The following is a 17,112-nucleotide window of genomic DNA, read 5'->3' on the forward strand; positions in this document are numbered from 1 at the left end:
CACACACACACCGTGTGTGTGTGGTGTATTTGGATATATGTGTTTTGTGCAGGTGTATATATTTGCATGTGGATGTCAGAGGTTGACACTAGGTGTCTTTTTTATTTCTCTTTGTCTTGTTTTCAAAAGTTTTAATTTGCATTTTCCTGGTAGCTAGGGATGTTGTATACTTGACACAAATATTTATTGGCATTTTGTGTTTCTTCTTTTGAGAACTGTTTGTTTAGTTCATTGATCCATTTGTTTATTTGCTGTTTTTGTGTTTACTTTTTTTAGTTCTTTGTATATTCTAGCTATTAGCCCCCTTTCTGAAGTATGGCTGACAAGGATTTTCTAAAATTCAGTAGACAGTTTACTCTACTGATAGTTTCATTTGCTGTGCAGAAGCTTTACAATTTCATATAATCCCACTTATCAATTCCTGGGGCTGTTTCTTGTGCTATTGGGCTTATTGTGCTATTGTGAAACTCTGTTCAGAAATTTCTTGCCTGTGCCTGTATCCTGAAGTGTTTTCCCTTATTAATTTCAGTATTACTAGTTTCAAAAGAAGATCTTTGATCCAGTTTAAGTTGTTTTTTTTTTGTACAAGGTGAGAGATAATGGATCTAACTTCTTTTGGAAGTGAAACCCAGTTTTGTCAACAATATTTATGGAAAAGGCCATTGTTTTTCCAGTACATGCCTTTTTACACCTTTGTCAGAATTTAGGTGTTAATAGCTGAGTGAGTTTACCTCTGGGTCTTTATCACAGTCCATTGATCTACATGTCTGCTTTTGTGCTAGTACCAGCTGTCTTTGACACTACGGCTTTGTAGTATAATTTGAAGTCAAGCAATTTGATAATTTTGGTTGTATTATTTCTGATTATAGTTTCATTGGCCATCATGTTCTTTGTGTTCCCATATACACTTTAGGATTATTTTTTTCTAGTACTGTTAAGAATGTCACTGGAAATTTGATGTGGATTGCATGGAATCTGTAGAATGCTTTAGGTAATAAAGCTATCTTCACAATATTAATTCAGCCAATCTAGAGACATGGAAGTTTTTTCAGTTTCTTGTTTTTTTGTTGTTGTTATTGTTACTGAGGATTTTTTGCGTATGTGTTACCAGGGAAATGTTTCTATGGCTTTCTACGTTTGCTGTATTTTTTGCCTGGTTTTGGCATTGGGGTTACATTGGCTTTGTAGAGTGTGTTCAGTAGTATTCATTCCATTTTCACTTTATGGAAAAATTTGAGACGTGTTGGTATTAGATTTTCCTTGAAAGTTTGGTAGAATTCAGCAATAAAGTGTCTAGCCCTGAGACTTCCTTTATGTGGAGACTCTTAATCTTGCTTTAGTCTCCTTGTTTATCATGGTTTCTTCAGGTTATTTATATCTTCTGGCTTTAATTTTGGTAGACCATATGAGTTTAGACATTTATCCATTTCTTCCAGATTTTTCTTTTTCAATAGAATATAAAGTTTCAAAGCAGTCCTTGATTATGTGCTCTCATTAGAGTCTGCTGTAACAATAATCTTTTCAAAATCTCTTATTTTATTAACACATGTCTTTTTTTTGGTTAGTCTGTCTAGAAGTTGGTCAATTTTATACTTTAATACTTTCAAAGAAGCAATTCTTGGATTAATTCTATATATTGTATTCTTAGTCTTGAATTCATGAATCTATGTCTTGGTCTCTATTACAACTTTCTGTCTGCCATATTTGGAGTAGGCTTCTTCTTGCTTTCTAGGAGCCCTGAAGTGTCTCATTGGGTTATTTGATTGAGATCCCTCTGAATTTTTAATGTTAGTGCTTGAGCTCTTAGGACTGACTTGCCTGTATCCCAGGGATTCTGTTCAATTTTGTTTGTTTCTAGGAATTTTTAAGTTCCCTCTTGGTTTCCTCAATGACCCACTTTCTATTCAAAAACATATTGTTCAGTCCCCAGAAATTCATATATTTTTCTGAGGTTAGTCTTGATATTAGTCTCTTGTTTTAGTCCACTGTGATGTGATATGATGTGGGAGATATTTTGTATTTATTGGGTCTTGTGTTGTGGCTGATGATGTGGTTAGTTTTAGAAGTGTTTCCAAGTGTGTCTGAGAAGAATGTTCATTTCTACCAATTGGGTGGAGTGTTCTGTAGATTTATTAGGTCCACTTGATCTATGATGTAGTTTAGCCCTGAGGTCCCTTTGCTGATCATTAGTTTTGAAGGTCTATCTAGCTATACCAGTGGGGTACCAAGTCCTCCATTATTATTGTATCTGGACTTATGTGGTCTTCTGTCTTTCAGAGTTAGTTTTATGAAATTGGGGGCCTCAAGATTCAGTGCATAAATATCTCTGGTAGTTGTATCCTCTGGATGAACTGTTCCTTTTATTAATACTCAGTGGACCAACCTCCTTCCTCATTTCTGCTGACTAGTTTTGGTTTGAGATCTGCCAAATTAGATCAGAGAATTGCTCTGCCAGCTTGTTTGTGACTTTTATTTGCTTGACAGTTTGCTTTCCAACCTCTGACTCTTAATTTTTCCCTAGCTATTGTGAGTTTCCTGGAGATAATTGGGTCATGTATTTCAATCCAGTTCATTAGTTTGTATCTCTTAATTATTGTCTTAAGAACAGCTGCATTCAAGGCTATAATTGAGAAGGGTTTGCTATTGTTTATGCTTTTGCTATTCATTGTTCTGGTTCTTTGGCTGATTGGCAGTTCTTTTCTTCCTTTCCTGGTAGTGTTGGACATGATTAATTCTTTCTCAAGTCTCCTTTGTCTGTTGCTTTCATAGAATATACTCTTTCCTGTGTTCTTCTGTGTGAAACTGTCTTTCTTCTTCCTCTGTGTATAATAATCCTTGAAGATTTTTCTTAGAGATGGCTTAGTTATTATGAATTATTTATTTATTTAGTGTATGGCTGTGCCTATGTTATTTTGAGATATTCTTATTTTTCCATCTGTTATTGTGATGTTTATGCTTCTGTAGGTGTTTTCCTCTTATGGTTTCTTTGCTTTATATTTTTGATATCTTGACTATGACACATCTTAGAGAGATTCTTCTCTGGTCATAACTGTTTGGGGTTCAGATGACCTACTCTATTTGGATGTCTGTTTTCCTAGATCCTGACAATTCTTGGCTAAATCTCATTGACTAGGTTGGCTAAGACATTTGATTTCTTACCACCTTCTCTATCCCATGTAGGCTTGGGTTGTTCTCTTGAGTGTATGTGCATGCACTTGAGGTTCAATAAGGTAATGCTTCTCTAGCAAACCCAGAACCCCCCAGTATGGCTAGTCTTGCTAGCTGGCTAGCTCTGGAGATTTTCTTCCTCTACTGTCTCAGGCTGGAATTACAGGTAGGCTTCCATGTCCATATGTCCACTTGCTCTGGGGATCCAAACTCCAGACCTCACACAAGCATTTTAAGTACTGAGAAATCTCTTTGGCCCAATTTTTCCTCCTATATGTCTGTATGCATCATGGCCTCCCTCAACTCTGTCATCCACTCTTTTTTTTCAACCTATTTTAAGTTTTAAAGTTAACATTTTGTTATAGACTTTATAAATCTTTAACCATACCCAGTAAATTTACAAATCTTGAGGTACATAAAATTCATATAATAATTTTATAACCCTTTTTTTAAAAATTAGTTTCTCAGTCATCATCTGGGAGGAAACCATTCTGAGCAACATCATTAAAAACAGCTCTGATAAAGCATGGTCACTACTGTGTATCATAAAGCAGGTCCACCTATTAGTGAGTACATATCATGTTTGTCTTTTTGTGATTGGGTTACCTCGCTCAGAATGGTTTCTTCGAGTTCCATCCATTTTCCTGCAAATTTCAAGATTGCATTGTTTTTTTCTGCTGAGTAGTACTACATTGTGTAAATGTACCACAATTTCTTTATCCATTCTTCAGTTGAGGGGCATCTAGGCTGCTTCCAGTTTCTGGTGTCATCCACTCTTAAGATTTATTCTTCTAAAGGACATATGACAGGTAGGGTTTTAGTTGGGGGGCTGGTAGAGGAGGAAGGGAGGGAGAAGGGAACTAGGATCATCATGTAATTCAATCTTGTTTGTAATTCAAATATATAAAAAGATAAATAAAAATAAAAAGATTTATTCTTCTGCTTGTTCTTGTTTGTTGATGTTTTCTGCTATACTATTTATTTACTTTATTGGTTCTCTCATTTCCAGAATTTTGCTTGTTCCTTTTTGTGTTTTAAATCAATTTTATCATTTAAGCTAAATTCCTTATCTGTTTATTTGGGTCTATTTGGCCTTTGAATATTTTTTGATAAAAACCTGCAATCCGTGTGTGTGTGTGTGTGTGTGTGTGTGTGTGTGTGTGTGTGTGTGTTTGCAGTTTGGCATCTTATCATCTTTGTTTTTTTATGGTTGAGAAGCTGGAATATCATTTCACGACTTTCTTGTTTCTTTGTTGTGCTTTGTGCATCTCTTGGGGAGTATGTGTCCTCTGTTTGCAGCTCCTCCCTGATTCCCCACTGCTTCTGTCTGCTTTGTTTTATGTAACTCTTTTTGATATCTTGTTTTCACTTAAATTAATGATTATCCAATCTGCAATGACAGCTGCACCAGGCTTTTTCTTTTAGGCCACCAACCAGCTCCCAAATCACAACATAGAGACTTATTAGTTTTGAATGCTCGGCCTAGCATAACCAACAGAATACAAGAGATGGAACAGAGAATCTCAGGAGTTAAAGACACACTAGCAGAAATAGACTCATCAACCAAAGAAAATCTTAAGTCTAACAAATCCCTAAAACAAAATATCCAGGAAATATGGAACACCATGAAAAGACCAAACCTAAGAATAATAGGTATAGAAGAAGGTGAAGAAACCCACCTCAAAGGTGCAGAAAACATATTCAACAAAATAATAGAAGAAAACTTTCCCAACCTAAAGGAAGACATGCCAATGAATGTACAAGAAGCTTACAGAACACCAAATAGAATTGACCACAAAAAAGTCCCCTCGTCACAAAATAATCAAAACCCCAAACATATAGAACAAAGAAAGAATATTAAGAGCAGCTAAGGAAAAGGTCAAGTAACATAAAAAGGTAAACCTATCAAAATTACACCTGACTTCTCCTTGGAAACCCTAAAGCCAGAAGGTCCTGGATAGATATTCTACCAACACTAAGAAACCATGGATGCCAGCCCAGACTATTATACCCAGCAAAGCTTTCAGTTACTATAGATGGAGTAAACAAGATATTCCATGACAAAACCAGATTTAAACATTACATATCTACTAATCCAGCCCTACAGAAAGTACTAGAAGGAAAACTCCAACCCAAGGAAGTTAACTACAACCAGAAAAACATAGGCAATAGGTAATCCCACTTTACCAACAGCCAAAAAAGGGGGGGGGGGAGGAAATCCACACACAATTTCACCACCACCACCAAATCCAAAACCAACAATAAGTCAAACTTTCACTATTTGCAGATGATATATTAGTTTATATAAGTGACCCAAAAAACTCTACCAGGGAACTCCTACAGCTGATAAACACCTTCATCCAAGTGGCAGGATACAAGATTAACTAAAAAAAAATCAGTAGCCCCTACTATATATAGAAGATAAATGGGCTGAGAAAGAAATAGAGAAACATCACCCTTTACAATTGCCACTAAAATACCTTGGAGTAATGTTAACCAAACAAGTGAAAGTCCTGTATCACAAGAACTTTGAGTCTTTAAAGAAATAAATTAAAGATGATACCAAAAAATGGAAAGATCTCCCATGCTCTTGGATAGGCCGGATCAATACAGTAAAAATGGCAATCTTGCCAAAAGCAATCTACAGATTCAATGCAATCCCCATCAAAATCCCAGTACAATTCTTCGCAGACCTTGAAAGAACAACTCTGAACTTTATATGGAAAAACAAAAGACCCAGGATAGCCAAAAAAACCCTGTACAATAAAGGAACATCTGGAGGTGTCACCATCCCTGACTTCAAGATCTATTAGAGAGCTATAGTCCTGAAAACAGGATTTTTGACAAAGAAGCTAGAATTATACAATGGAAAAAAGAAAGCATCTTCAACATGCTGGCATAACTGCATGCTGGCATGTAGAAGACTGCATATAGTTCCATATCTATCACCATGCACAAAACTTAAGTCCAAATGGATCAAAGACCTCAACATAAATCCAGCCACTCTGAACCTCTTAGAAGAGAAATTAGGTGGTACCCTCAAACGAGTTGGCACAGGAGACCACTTCCTGAACATCACACCAGTAGCACAGACACTGAGATCGACAATTAATAAATGGTACCTCCGAAACTGAGAAGATTTTGTAAGGCAAAGGACACAGTCAACAAAACAAAACGGCAGTCCACAGAATGGGAAAAGATATTCACCAACCCTGCATCTGACAGAGGGCTGATTTCTAAAATATACAAAGAACTCAAGAAGCTAGTCACCAAAACACCAACTAATCCAATTAAAAGTGGGGTACAGAACTCAATAGGGAATTCTCAATGGAGGAATCTAAAATGGCTGAAAGACACATAAGAAAGTGCTCAGTATCCTTAGCCACCAGGGAAATGAAAATCAAAACTACTCTGAGATACCATCTTACTGCTGTCAGAATGGCTAAAATCAAAAACACCAATGATTGCTTATGCTGGAGAGGATTTGGAGAAGGAGGAAAACTCCCCCACTGCTGGTGGGAGTGCCAACTCGTACAGCCACTTTGGAAATCAGTATGGTGGTTCCTCAAGAAAATGGGAATCAGTCTATCACAAGTTCCAGCAATTCCACTCTTAAGTATGTGCCCAAAAGGTGCATATTCATACAACGAGGCATCTGCTCAACCATGTTCATAGCAGCATTATTTGTAATAGCCAGAACTTGGAAGCAACTTAGATGCCCCTCAACTGAAGAATGGATGGAGAAAATTTGGTACATTTACACAATGGAGTACTACTCGTTTGGGAAAAAAAATCTTGAAATGAAATCTTGAAATTCGCAGGCAAATGGATGGAACTAGAAGAAACCCAATCACAAAGGTGGGGTAACCCAATCACAAAAAGACAAACATGGTATGTACTCACTCATATATGGATTTTAGACATAGAGCAAAGTATTACCACCCTACAATCCACACTGCCAAAGAAGCTAGGAAACAAGGAGGACCCTAAGAGAGACATGCATAGTTCTCCGGAGAAGGGAAAAGGGACAAGATGTCCTGAGCTAATTGGGAGCATGGGGGGATCGGAGAGGGAGCTAGAAGAAAGAGAGGGGGAGAAGAGGAAGGGAGAGGAGGACATGAAAGAGCAGGAAGATTTAGTCAGGGGAAGAATTGAGGAGAACAAGAAAAAAGATACCATAATAGAGGGAGCCATAATTCTCTTTAAAGAGATTTCTGGCACTAGGGAAATGTCCAGAGATCTACGAGTTTGACCCCAACTAACAATCTAAGCAGTGGTTGAGAGGCTACCTTAAATGTCCTTCTCTGATAATGAGATTGATGACTAAGTTATATGCCATCCTAGAGCCTTCATCCAGAAGCTGATGGAAGCAGAAGCAGAAACCCACAGCTAAACACTGAGCTGAACTCTGGAATCCAGTTGCAGAGAGGGAGGAGTGATGAGCAAAGGGGTCAAGACCAGGCTGGAGAAACCCACAGAAACAGTTGACCTACACAAGGGGTTGCTCATGGACTCTAGACTGACAGCTGGGAAACCAGCAGAGGACTGTTCCAGACTCCCTGAATATGGATGTCAGTTTGGAGGTCTGGACAATGCATGGGGCCTCTGGTAGTGGATAAGTATTTACCCCTAGTGCACAAATGGATTTTGGGAGCCCTCTCTGCATAGAGGGATGCTGCTTTCTTAGCCTAGACACACCGGGCAGGGTCTAGGCCCTGCTCTAAATGATATGATAGACTTTGAAGATTCTCCATGGAAGGCCTCACCCTCCCTGGGCAGCATAAAGGGGTTAGGATGAGGGTGGGAGAGTAGGGGAGGAGAGAAGGGAGAGGGAAATGGGATTGACATGTAAAAGAAACTTGTTTCTATTAAAAAAGAGAGAAAAATTCAAATTAAAGAATTAGAAAAACTAAAGATATACAGTAAACAAAAAATAAAATTAAAAAATATATGAACAGAAATGAACAATAAACTAAGACAAATATATTTTCTGTCCCTGTTTCTTCCTGGGTAGGAGAAAGCCGCAACCCTGTGTCTCCTGTTTCACCAGGGCCTTGCATCACCTTTCACCACAAGCTAAGCTTCCTGTCATCCACTAAGTTTCTCTCTGCTGTGGCCAGGGTGTGGTTATGTTGAGAGTCTCTCAGCTTCCGGTTGCCTTACCACCCTGCAGCTATCTCCACAGTCCAGTGTCTTGGGGTCTGCTGCTCCCACCTAGAAACTGCAATCCATTCACCACACTGCTTGTCTATTCCCTGTGGTTCCCAGGGGTCTCTTGCTCCACAAGGCACCAACAGCTATGGGGTTGGGGACAATGTATCGTGTCAACTACCAACTTCAGAGTCCACTTTCCTTCCTCTGGAGCTATGTCTATGGATAGCTGTCTCTTTCCCTTCGTGGCAATTGCCAGGGGTAGAGGCTAGCTACCTTGGACTTCTCATGTTGCCTTTCAGTTTGTTTTTCCCTGCAGTACCCTAGTCAGGCTACTTTCTCCTTCAAACTATGGCAGGGGAGGGTGAGTGTAGGCATTAGAATCCCCCTGCATTTTCACATTCCTGAACCCCTCATCCAGCACTTGCCCAATGTCTGCTGGGGACAGTTTAGCTTCTTGATTTAATTTTCAGCAGAGTTGATTTTGTAGGCATGGTAAGCCATGTCTGTAAATGAGGGCACTGAACTCAAGGCAGTGACTTTTGAAAGGTGACAGCTAATACTAAATATGGCCTACATAACTTTCCTTAGGGCTGTGCGGGACAGCCTAGGTGGAAGGGCAGAGCTCATGAAGATGTAAGAATGGGTGAGTCAGTGTATAGACGAGCCAGTCAGTCATAGGAATATGAGAAACAGGGAGAGTTAGAAATGCACACCCTAGGTTTAGCCTTAATGCCTCTCCCCACCCTTCTATGTTCAGATCAGGATTTCTCTGTCTTCTCGATGGACATTTGATAAGTCTTCGTTGTGAGGGATTGGCCTGTTCTTGGAATACTTAGTCCCATTTCCTGGTCTCAGGAGTAGCAGCAGAAACAACAACAGCATCAACAACCACTATCACCACCCCGTACCAATGATGCCACTAACACGTCCCAGATAGCCAAATGACCCATTTTGCAGAGAATTCCATTTCGGCTAACAAACACTGTTTTATGATCATCAACATCCCCATTTGTCCTGGACTGAGAAACTTAACAGGGATTTGGTGCACAAGACCCAGCATATCCTGGGTGTACACTGGGGTATTGATCAACTGGCAAATTAATTCATTTCTTGGTCCTGTCCAGGCTGTGCTGGCCAAGGGGCATTGTGTCATTGGTGTGGCTGTCCCAGTAGTGTTGTTTCTTGAAGATGTTGCTGCACCAGGCACATCTGACTCACGCTCTTTTCTTGTTTTGCTGTGGTCTTCCATGAGTACCGAATGTGTCCTCTTGTGGGCTGGCTGAGTGGCTGAGTGACTGCAGGGCTGGGGAAGGACAGGGTGGCTGCTGATGTGGAGGTGGGTGGAATGAATGGAGCAGTGGAGGGGTGGAACAGGGAGAGCCCGTTGGTATTGGCTGTCAGCATAGACCTTTACACCAGGAGTCAGTGGTACTTGATGGGGGTGGGGGTGGGGTTCAGCCCTATTAATAGACTGTGATTATATTGTATAAGCATTTTTATATATTTGGTGTTTGAAATGTTTTATTATTTATTTTTGTGAGTTCCTCTGTTCATTTGATAGCTTCTGTGAAAGTTTTGAGCACGTTTTGTTTTAGGATTGTTGCTATGATGAGGATGCTTTTACAACAGTGATAACTATTTTTGTTTTTTGCAAGTTCATAAAACACATCCAAGAGACCATTTGTCTCTCAGCTTTCTGACTTCAGTATTATTTTTATGTCCCTTTTCCGGGATGAAACAGCTGAGTTCTTCAGGTGATAAGTGACAGGCTGTAGTCAAAGGTCAGGGCTAGAGTGTGGACATTAAGTTCCATGCCTGTGACCTTCATATTTCACCAGGCCATGAGAGAATGAGTTGAGCATGCCAGTGCCGAGTCTGTGTTAGTGTAAGCCGGACTGGCAAAATAGCAAGTGTAGACGGGAAGAGAGTGAATCAGCTCCATTGGCAGTGGCTGACAAACGGCTCCTTCCCCCTCTCTTCCTGGTATGGCAAGTGGGAGGAGGATGGAGCAGGTTCCACAAGGGCAGGTGCCCAGAATTCCCAGTCACCTGTTGCTAAGACGAAGCCTCACTAATTTATGCACACACTTTCCTCTGTGTACTTTGACATAGGAGCAGAGAGTATGATCTGCTGTGTGCTTGTTTGGTTCTTCCTGGATTATGTAAACCTGTGACTATTGCCAAGAACTGTTCATGCCTGGGGCTGGTTCTTTCTCATTGGCCGACTTTGTTTCATTTTTGCTAGGAGGCGTATCTTTCAAGTTGCAGGGCAGTGATATCTGCAAGTACCTCCTAGGAGCTCAGTGACTCCACCAGTCGAGATGACAGCAGACGAGTTGGTTTTCTTTGTGAATGGCAAAAAGGTAAGCAGGAGTTTGGTTTGGAGTTCCTGCTGTCTGGGAAGGGACTGTGTCATCTCTCTTACCTGGTCCCTATGGTCTTGTTTTATCCCTTGAAAGGTATTGCTGTAGTTTGGTAACTTTAGAGCAAGAAGATCATAGGCAAGGCACTCAGGGCAGAGGAGAGAAGGAGAGGGAGGAGAGAAGGTGTCTACTCCGTGGTAGTGGACGTATTGACTCAGCGACAGGAAACAGACTATGAGGTGGGGCGTCATCAACACCCCTCTATTTCCGTGTTTAAGTAAACTCAGCCTAGTGCTTTGTTGGCTCTGTTTACTGAGAACAGCAGCAGGAATGTATTTTCATGCTAATGCCAGGATATAAAACACATATAGCCGTCAATTCTGATATATCCCGTATTATAGATTTAACAGCCAGAACTGATTTACTGTGTGGGGGCATATACTGACACCTTGTGGCAAGCCATTATGACTATTATTTTCATAAAGGAATTCCCTTCCACCATTTCTCAGTTCTTCAAATAAATATTACAAACCCCTTAAACACCACCGGTGCATGAAGATGAAGGAAAAGTGGCACGGGGACCACAAATGCCCAAGAGCCTGAGAATTTTTGCTGGAGGGGAAAAGGGGACAATAAGTGTATTGTCTTCTGCTCCTGTTTGCCTGCCTGCAAGATACTCACAGCACTCCAGCTCCTCACTTGAGAATAAACAAGATCGTAGGAGGGGACCCATCATGCCCCGCTGTAACTAGCTACATGGACAGTATAAACCATGAGTGGGCCAAAGGGTCCCCCGAAGAAGAATGACTTCCCTTGTCTTGTTTGTGTCTACTTTTGTGTTGATTGTAGAAACTGAGTAACTTCTAAGGGAATTTGAAAGAATGAACATGTGCTTCAGAGAATCCCTAAGGACTTAAACTGCCAGGCTATGTTTGGGTAACTAGCATGGAAGCCTTAGGAGCCATTTCAATACCAGTACTGTCAAGCCTCTTGGATTCAGATTGAGCGATACCATCTCTAGATCCTCTCTGAGATGCTTCTGCTTTTGTGTTGAGCAGCTGGTACCAAGGCAAGAACTAGGCTAAAGGCCTAATCTGGTGTCAGTAAGGCCCTTGCATGCGATATTTGAAACTTCTTTTGTATTCAGAAGTAGCATCATATAGGTGTAAGAAACACCCATTAAATTGACTTTCCACAAATACTGTGTACACAAAGACATCTTCTTCAGGGCCTTCAAAAATGGGTTTTCCAGTGAGTTAGTAGCAGGATCCAAGGACTCTCAAGGTCATGCCTTTCTCTAATGTTTTATTATATAGTAAGCTGTTGCTTTGTATGTGACCCACAGCTCTTCTGAAGGGGTGGCTTGCTGTCAGCCTCTGTATCCAGAGAGGAATATTTTTGAGGTTAACTGGCTGGACTGAAATGGGTTCTCCTTGTATTTTACTTGCACTGTGGAGAAGTGATTTTTAAATTCTTAGAGAGTAGCATCATATCAGACCCTTCTATCTCTGGAAGCTTCTGGTCCTGTCAAGTTCTCGTGATGAATAGTCAGCCATGTTTGTCATTTAAAAACAGGTGGGCTGTTGGGAAACTGCCAGAAGGAGGAGGAGGTGATACCGAGGGTAAGGAAAAAAGCACCAGGAATAAGCAGGGCAAGCGAGGGGATCTGGGTAAGCAGAAGCAGATTGAGTAAGTTTGGATTAATTTCCTTTTTCAAGATGTTCTGGGCACTGGGCCATAGATGTTGTGCAAAGACGTTACCAAAGAAGCTGTAGAAGATGGTGGCTCATTCTTATCTGGGAGCAGGCAGACAGAGAACAACTTGTAGGTGCCCGTTTCTTCTTTCACTATGTGGGTCCCTGTGATTAAATTCAGGATGTCAAGCTTGGTGGCAAGTGCCTTTACCTCTGAGCCATCTTGCCTGTCCCTCTCTCTATCTCTTTTATCCAGGGCAAATATATTGAATATACATACATCTGTGTATAAGCACAGATGAAAATATGTATGTAAGCATGCAAATTATCTTTTAAATTTTTTTATTTAAATTAGAAACAAGATTGTTTTACATGTCAATTCCAGTTCCCTCTCCCTTCCCTCTTCCTCTCCTCCCCTGCCCTCCCAACTAACATCCTACCTATCCCATCCCCTTAGATTTAATAACTATGTATAGATATGTGAAGCATATACTCTTCTGGACAATTGAGAGCTGCAGATGTCACATCTCTATTTTTATCCTAGGAATAAAGATGTTCTTAGAAATTGACAGTCCATTTATGAAATTCAGATAATACAGCTTTGATATAAAATCACCGCGTCTCATGCAAATTTATTATAATTTTCCATTAATGTCATTTGCCATCCACCAGCAGGGTTAGACCATGGATGACATGGCTTTTTCATCTCATCTCATTTAACTTGCATCAGCTCCTATGTTTTCTTAGTCTTTAGTAATATTGGCATTTCTGAAGAGAACAGACAATTATTCCTTAGGGTGACACTAATTCTGAGTTTTCCTTGTGCTGTCTTATAATTCAGTTCTCAGTCTGATGTTTGGGCAGGACTACCCCAGAAGTAATGTGTATTTTTCTGTGGCATATTTTGTCAAGGAATGTATCATATCAGCTTTGCCATTAGTGACCTGAACTTTCAACTCTAAACTGAGGTGGTGTCCATTAATTCTCTTCCCCCAAAGGCAACTTTTTTCCTTCATAATTAATAATCTATGAGCAGGTACTTTGAAGTCATATACCTATATAACTGTCTCATTCATCAAGCTTCCTTGCACTGATCAGCACCATTGTTTATTAACTGGATCAGTTATTGTGACAGTTACTAGGTGACCAGTCATATTTATTAATGTCAGAGGTAGCTGGTCTTCCCTTGCATCTATTTGACTTTGACTGATTATCATTTTAAAGTTATAGATTTAATTATATATAGTATGCTATCATACCTTAAGCTCTATCTACCTTTCTTCCTCCTCCTCTGCCTCCCTCCCTCTTCCTTCCTTTTTTGAGACAGCATCTCACTTATGCAGTCTGGCTGTCTCAGAACTCACTATGCAGACTAGGCTGTCCTGCTGCCACATTCAGCAATCAGTATTTCTTTTAAAGTTCAAATTCTATGAGCAATCAACTCACTCATTTTTTCTTTAAGTTTTTTTGTTACTACACTTTTATGTGTTTTTATCTTTCTCTGTGTGCATGTGTGTGTGTGAGAGAGAAGGAGAGCGAGAGGGAGAGGATATGAACGAAACTGAGCTTAAGTTATCAAGCTTGGTATCGAGCAGGCACCTTTATGACCTGAGCCATGTTGCTGGCCCATCAACCCAAATTTTTTTATAAGCCTGCTTCCCCACAGTGTAAGTTACTTTTGTATTACTTTACCACAATGCCTGGCAGAATCAATTCAAGGAAGGAAGACTTTGTTTAGGCTCATAATTTCAGAGGACTTAGTCCACAAATATACTTGAATGGACAGACCATCATGACAATGAGAGTGTGGAGAACAGTTATCAACAGCATGGCAGACGAGGAGTCAAAGAAAAAGAAGAGGCAAAGACTGGGTATGACCTTCAAAGCCTACCCTGCTACCATGACTTACTTTCACCAGTTACCCCAGCTCTGTCCCATCATCTTGGTAACAAGTGTTCCAAACATGATCCTGCAGGGAACCCTTCAGATTCGATCTGTGTGTCACCTGCCAAGTATTTTTTCTCTTGGGCTTTCCATTGAGGGAGTGTTCTGTGAGGCATACTGTGGCAAGCTCTGAGCCACACCTCAAAAGTAGCATGGCTGTTCTTTGTAGATATTCAAGGGAAGGTGGGCCTACAACTGTGGTAACATAGAAAGCCTTGACTAGTAGAGCCTAGGATATATTCCAACAAGTCCAGATGTGTGAGAAAGAGGGAGGCATGCTCAAGGCACGGGGATGGGAGATATGAGATGGATTTTCAATCCAATCAGATCAGGTTGCCAGGGAACCAGAAGGCAGGACAGCTAAAGCTGAAGACTGAGGACATATTTAAAAGGATTTTGAGAAATGCTAAGGAACTTATTTTGAATTTATATGTGGTCACAGCAAGTGTGTGTGTGTGTGTGTGTGTGTGTGTGTGTGTGTGGTGTGACACACTAGTGGAGGAGGAAGGAGCAACATGGTGAGAAGTAGCATGCTTAAGGTCACCGATGCCCACCAGAAGGGTGATAAATGTTTACATTCATCATCTCTTCTCCAAAAGGAGCTTTGCCTTATATGGACTCAATAGCCAGAAGCTGGACTCCTGGGGTGTTATCATAAAAGAAAGTTGATTAAAAAACATTAATTTTATGGGCGTTGGTGGCACACGCCTTTAATCCCAGCACTCGGGAAGCAGAGTCAGATGGATCTCTGTGAGTTCGAGACCAGCCTGGTCTACAAGAACTAGTTCCAGGACAGTCTCCAAAGCCACAGAGAAACCCTGTCTCGAAAAACCAAAACAAACAAACAAACAAACAAACAAACAAAACAACCCCCCCAAAAACAACCCCCCTGAAGACAGTAAGACCAAGAGAGCTAGAGAGAGACAGCTTATATCTTACTGTGGTCTCTCTCTCATTCTCTCTCTCTCTTTCTCTCTCTCTCTCTCTCTCTCTCTCTGTCTCTGTCTCTCTCTCTCTCTGTGTCTCCGTGCACCAACATGCTCATATACATGAACAGCATACATATGTAACACAATTTTATTTTCTGGTAAATTTTCTCCAAACAGTCCCAACTTAGAATGATATCATGAAATAGTGAGAAAGATTTCACTTAATTGGCTCTTTTTGTTTGTTTGTTTGTTTGTTTAAGACAGGGTTTCTCTGTGTAGCTTTGGTAATTGGCTCTGTTTTAAGGTGGTCTTTCAACTGTTCAGAGCTAACTCTTTTGATGGCTTCAAGTGTTCTTCAGGGACCACTGCAGGGTGCATTTGCTCATACATCCCATAACGCAAGTGATGTGCATTTCTCAGACCTTCTTCTTTCTCTTAGCCTCCAACATGACAAGTCCACTGTATAAAGAAGACTTCTAATAGAGGGCCCATCACGTCCTCTAGGCAATCCTCCTGAGACTGATTTAAACACACTCAAACCAACCCTGTCTACATTATGGATGGTTTGTTGTATGTTCACTGCTAACAAAATTCTTGGGCTGATTAAATTCTGGGAATGTGAACCAATACTCCCACTTTTTCCTTTTAAGCTTAAGTAGGACTTTAAACATCATTTTTAGTTAGCAACATTATATTAGGCCTGCCTTTAGTTGTGGTATGGCAGACCACTCTATGTCCTATGCTGTCCTGAACTTGTAGGAATAAGTGTCTTAAATGGTTGAGTGGGAGGACCAGGATAAGAAATAGAGAGAACAAGAAATAAAGAAGACAAAAGCAATCCCCGAGCCAGGAGGTCTTGCTCAAGCTGATGACTCATGCCAAGCAAATTTACTAAGAAGTCCAGCATCATACATTTGATTTGCAGAGGGGGAAGAATGACCAAAGTCAGGCAGTGCTGGCAACGAGAACCTGGGATTCCCAGACACAGCTGTTTTAAGAGTGATAAGCACAACCCAGGGGGACAAATCAGGAGACTGCCATGCTGTTGCCAGCATAGAACCCAGTTGTTCTGTGGTATGTCCAGGTGGAATTCTAGGACCTGAGGGCATGATCATGGCCATGTCTTATAGCTCATGTGTTCATTTTTGTGGGATTGTCGAGAAAAATACCTTGATTGCCATTGTCTGTTCAGTATGTGCCCATTAGGCCTACAAATTGTGGTGTGAGATACGAAAGGGAGGAAGCCAACTACAAAAGATTGGTTGGGCGATCCTTTGATGTGTTTTCTTTCATTTTCTTGGTAGGTGGTGGAGAAAAATGCAGATCCAGAAACAACTCTTCTGGTCTACCTGAGAAGAAAGTGTATCCTGACTCTGCAATGGCAGTGAGGATGAGGGGATGCTGGGACTGTTCTCTGAAGCTTATATCATTTCCCAGTGACCAGGGGGTGGCCTTGCTGGAGTCTGGACAGCTGTGGCACTCAATAGCTGGGAGACCTTGAACAATCCTTGGCTACCTACATCATAAACTCTCAGTTCTCAAACAAGAGGACTATTAATGGTGTTCTCTCCAATTTCTTCAGTGAAGAGTTTAGTTATTCTGGAGTTTGATTCTGTGCCCTACAAGGCCCTTTCTCACCAGCCCCTGCGAGTTTCATGGTCATTCTCCTTGGCAACAGTGGGATATTCTTTAGCCGACATTTGCTTAACATATAGAAGACTACCCAGGAGCCTCTCTGGCTCCATAGAGGCCCAGAGAGACCAGGGAAAGGGTTTCTATTTCTTTTTCTTGCATCTTGTTGGGCATCAAACCTAGGGCCTTCCACATACCAGGCAAGTTTTATGTTGCTGGGTATTCCCAG

General features: G+C 40.8%; 1 protein-coding gene across 2 annotated transcripts in view; it reads left to right on the plus strand.

The window, feature by feature from the left end:
- Nucleotides 1-10,547: 10,547 nt before the first annotated feature.
- The window catches only part of Xdh (xanthine dehydrogenase), a 65,211-nt gene continuing 58,646 nt past the window's right edge, over nt 10,548-17,112 (plus strand). Inside the window, exons 1-3 of one of the 2 annotated variants that reach the window (XM_027426101.2) lie at nt 10,558-10,684; nt 12,403-12,508; nt 16,556-16,613. In XM_027426101.2, coding sequence (XP_027281902.1) covers nt 10,674-10,684; nt 12,403-12,508; nt 16,556-16,613 — 175 coding nt within the window. In that variant the 5' untranslated portion in view covers nt 10,558-10,673. Of the gene's footprint in view, nt 10,685-12,402; nt 12,509-16,555; nt 16,614-17,112 lie in introns of both variants that reach the window. The other variant, XM_027426102.2, reaches the window with a different exon arrangement.

Source organism: Cricetulus griseus, chromosome 7 (genome assembly GCF_003668045.3).
Source record: "Cricetulus griseus strain 17A/GY chromosome 7, alternate assembly CriGri-PICRH-1.0, whole genome shotgun sequence".
Lineage (NCBI taxonomy): Eukaryota > Metazoa > Chordata > Mammalia > Rodentia > Cricetidae > Cricetulus > Cricetulus griseus.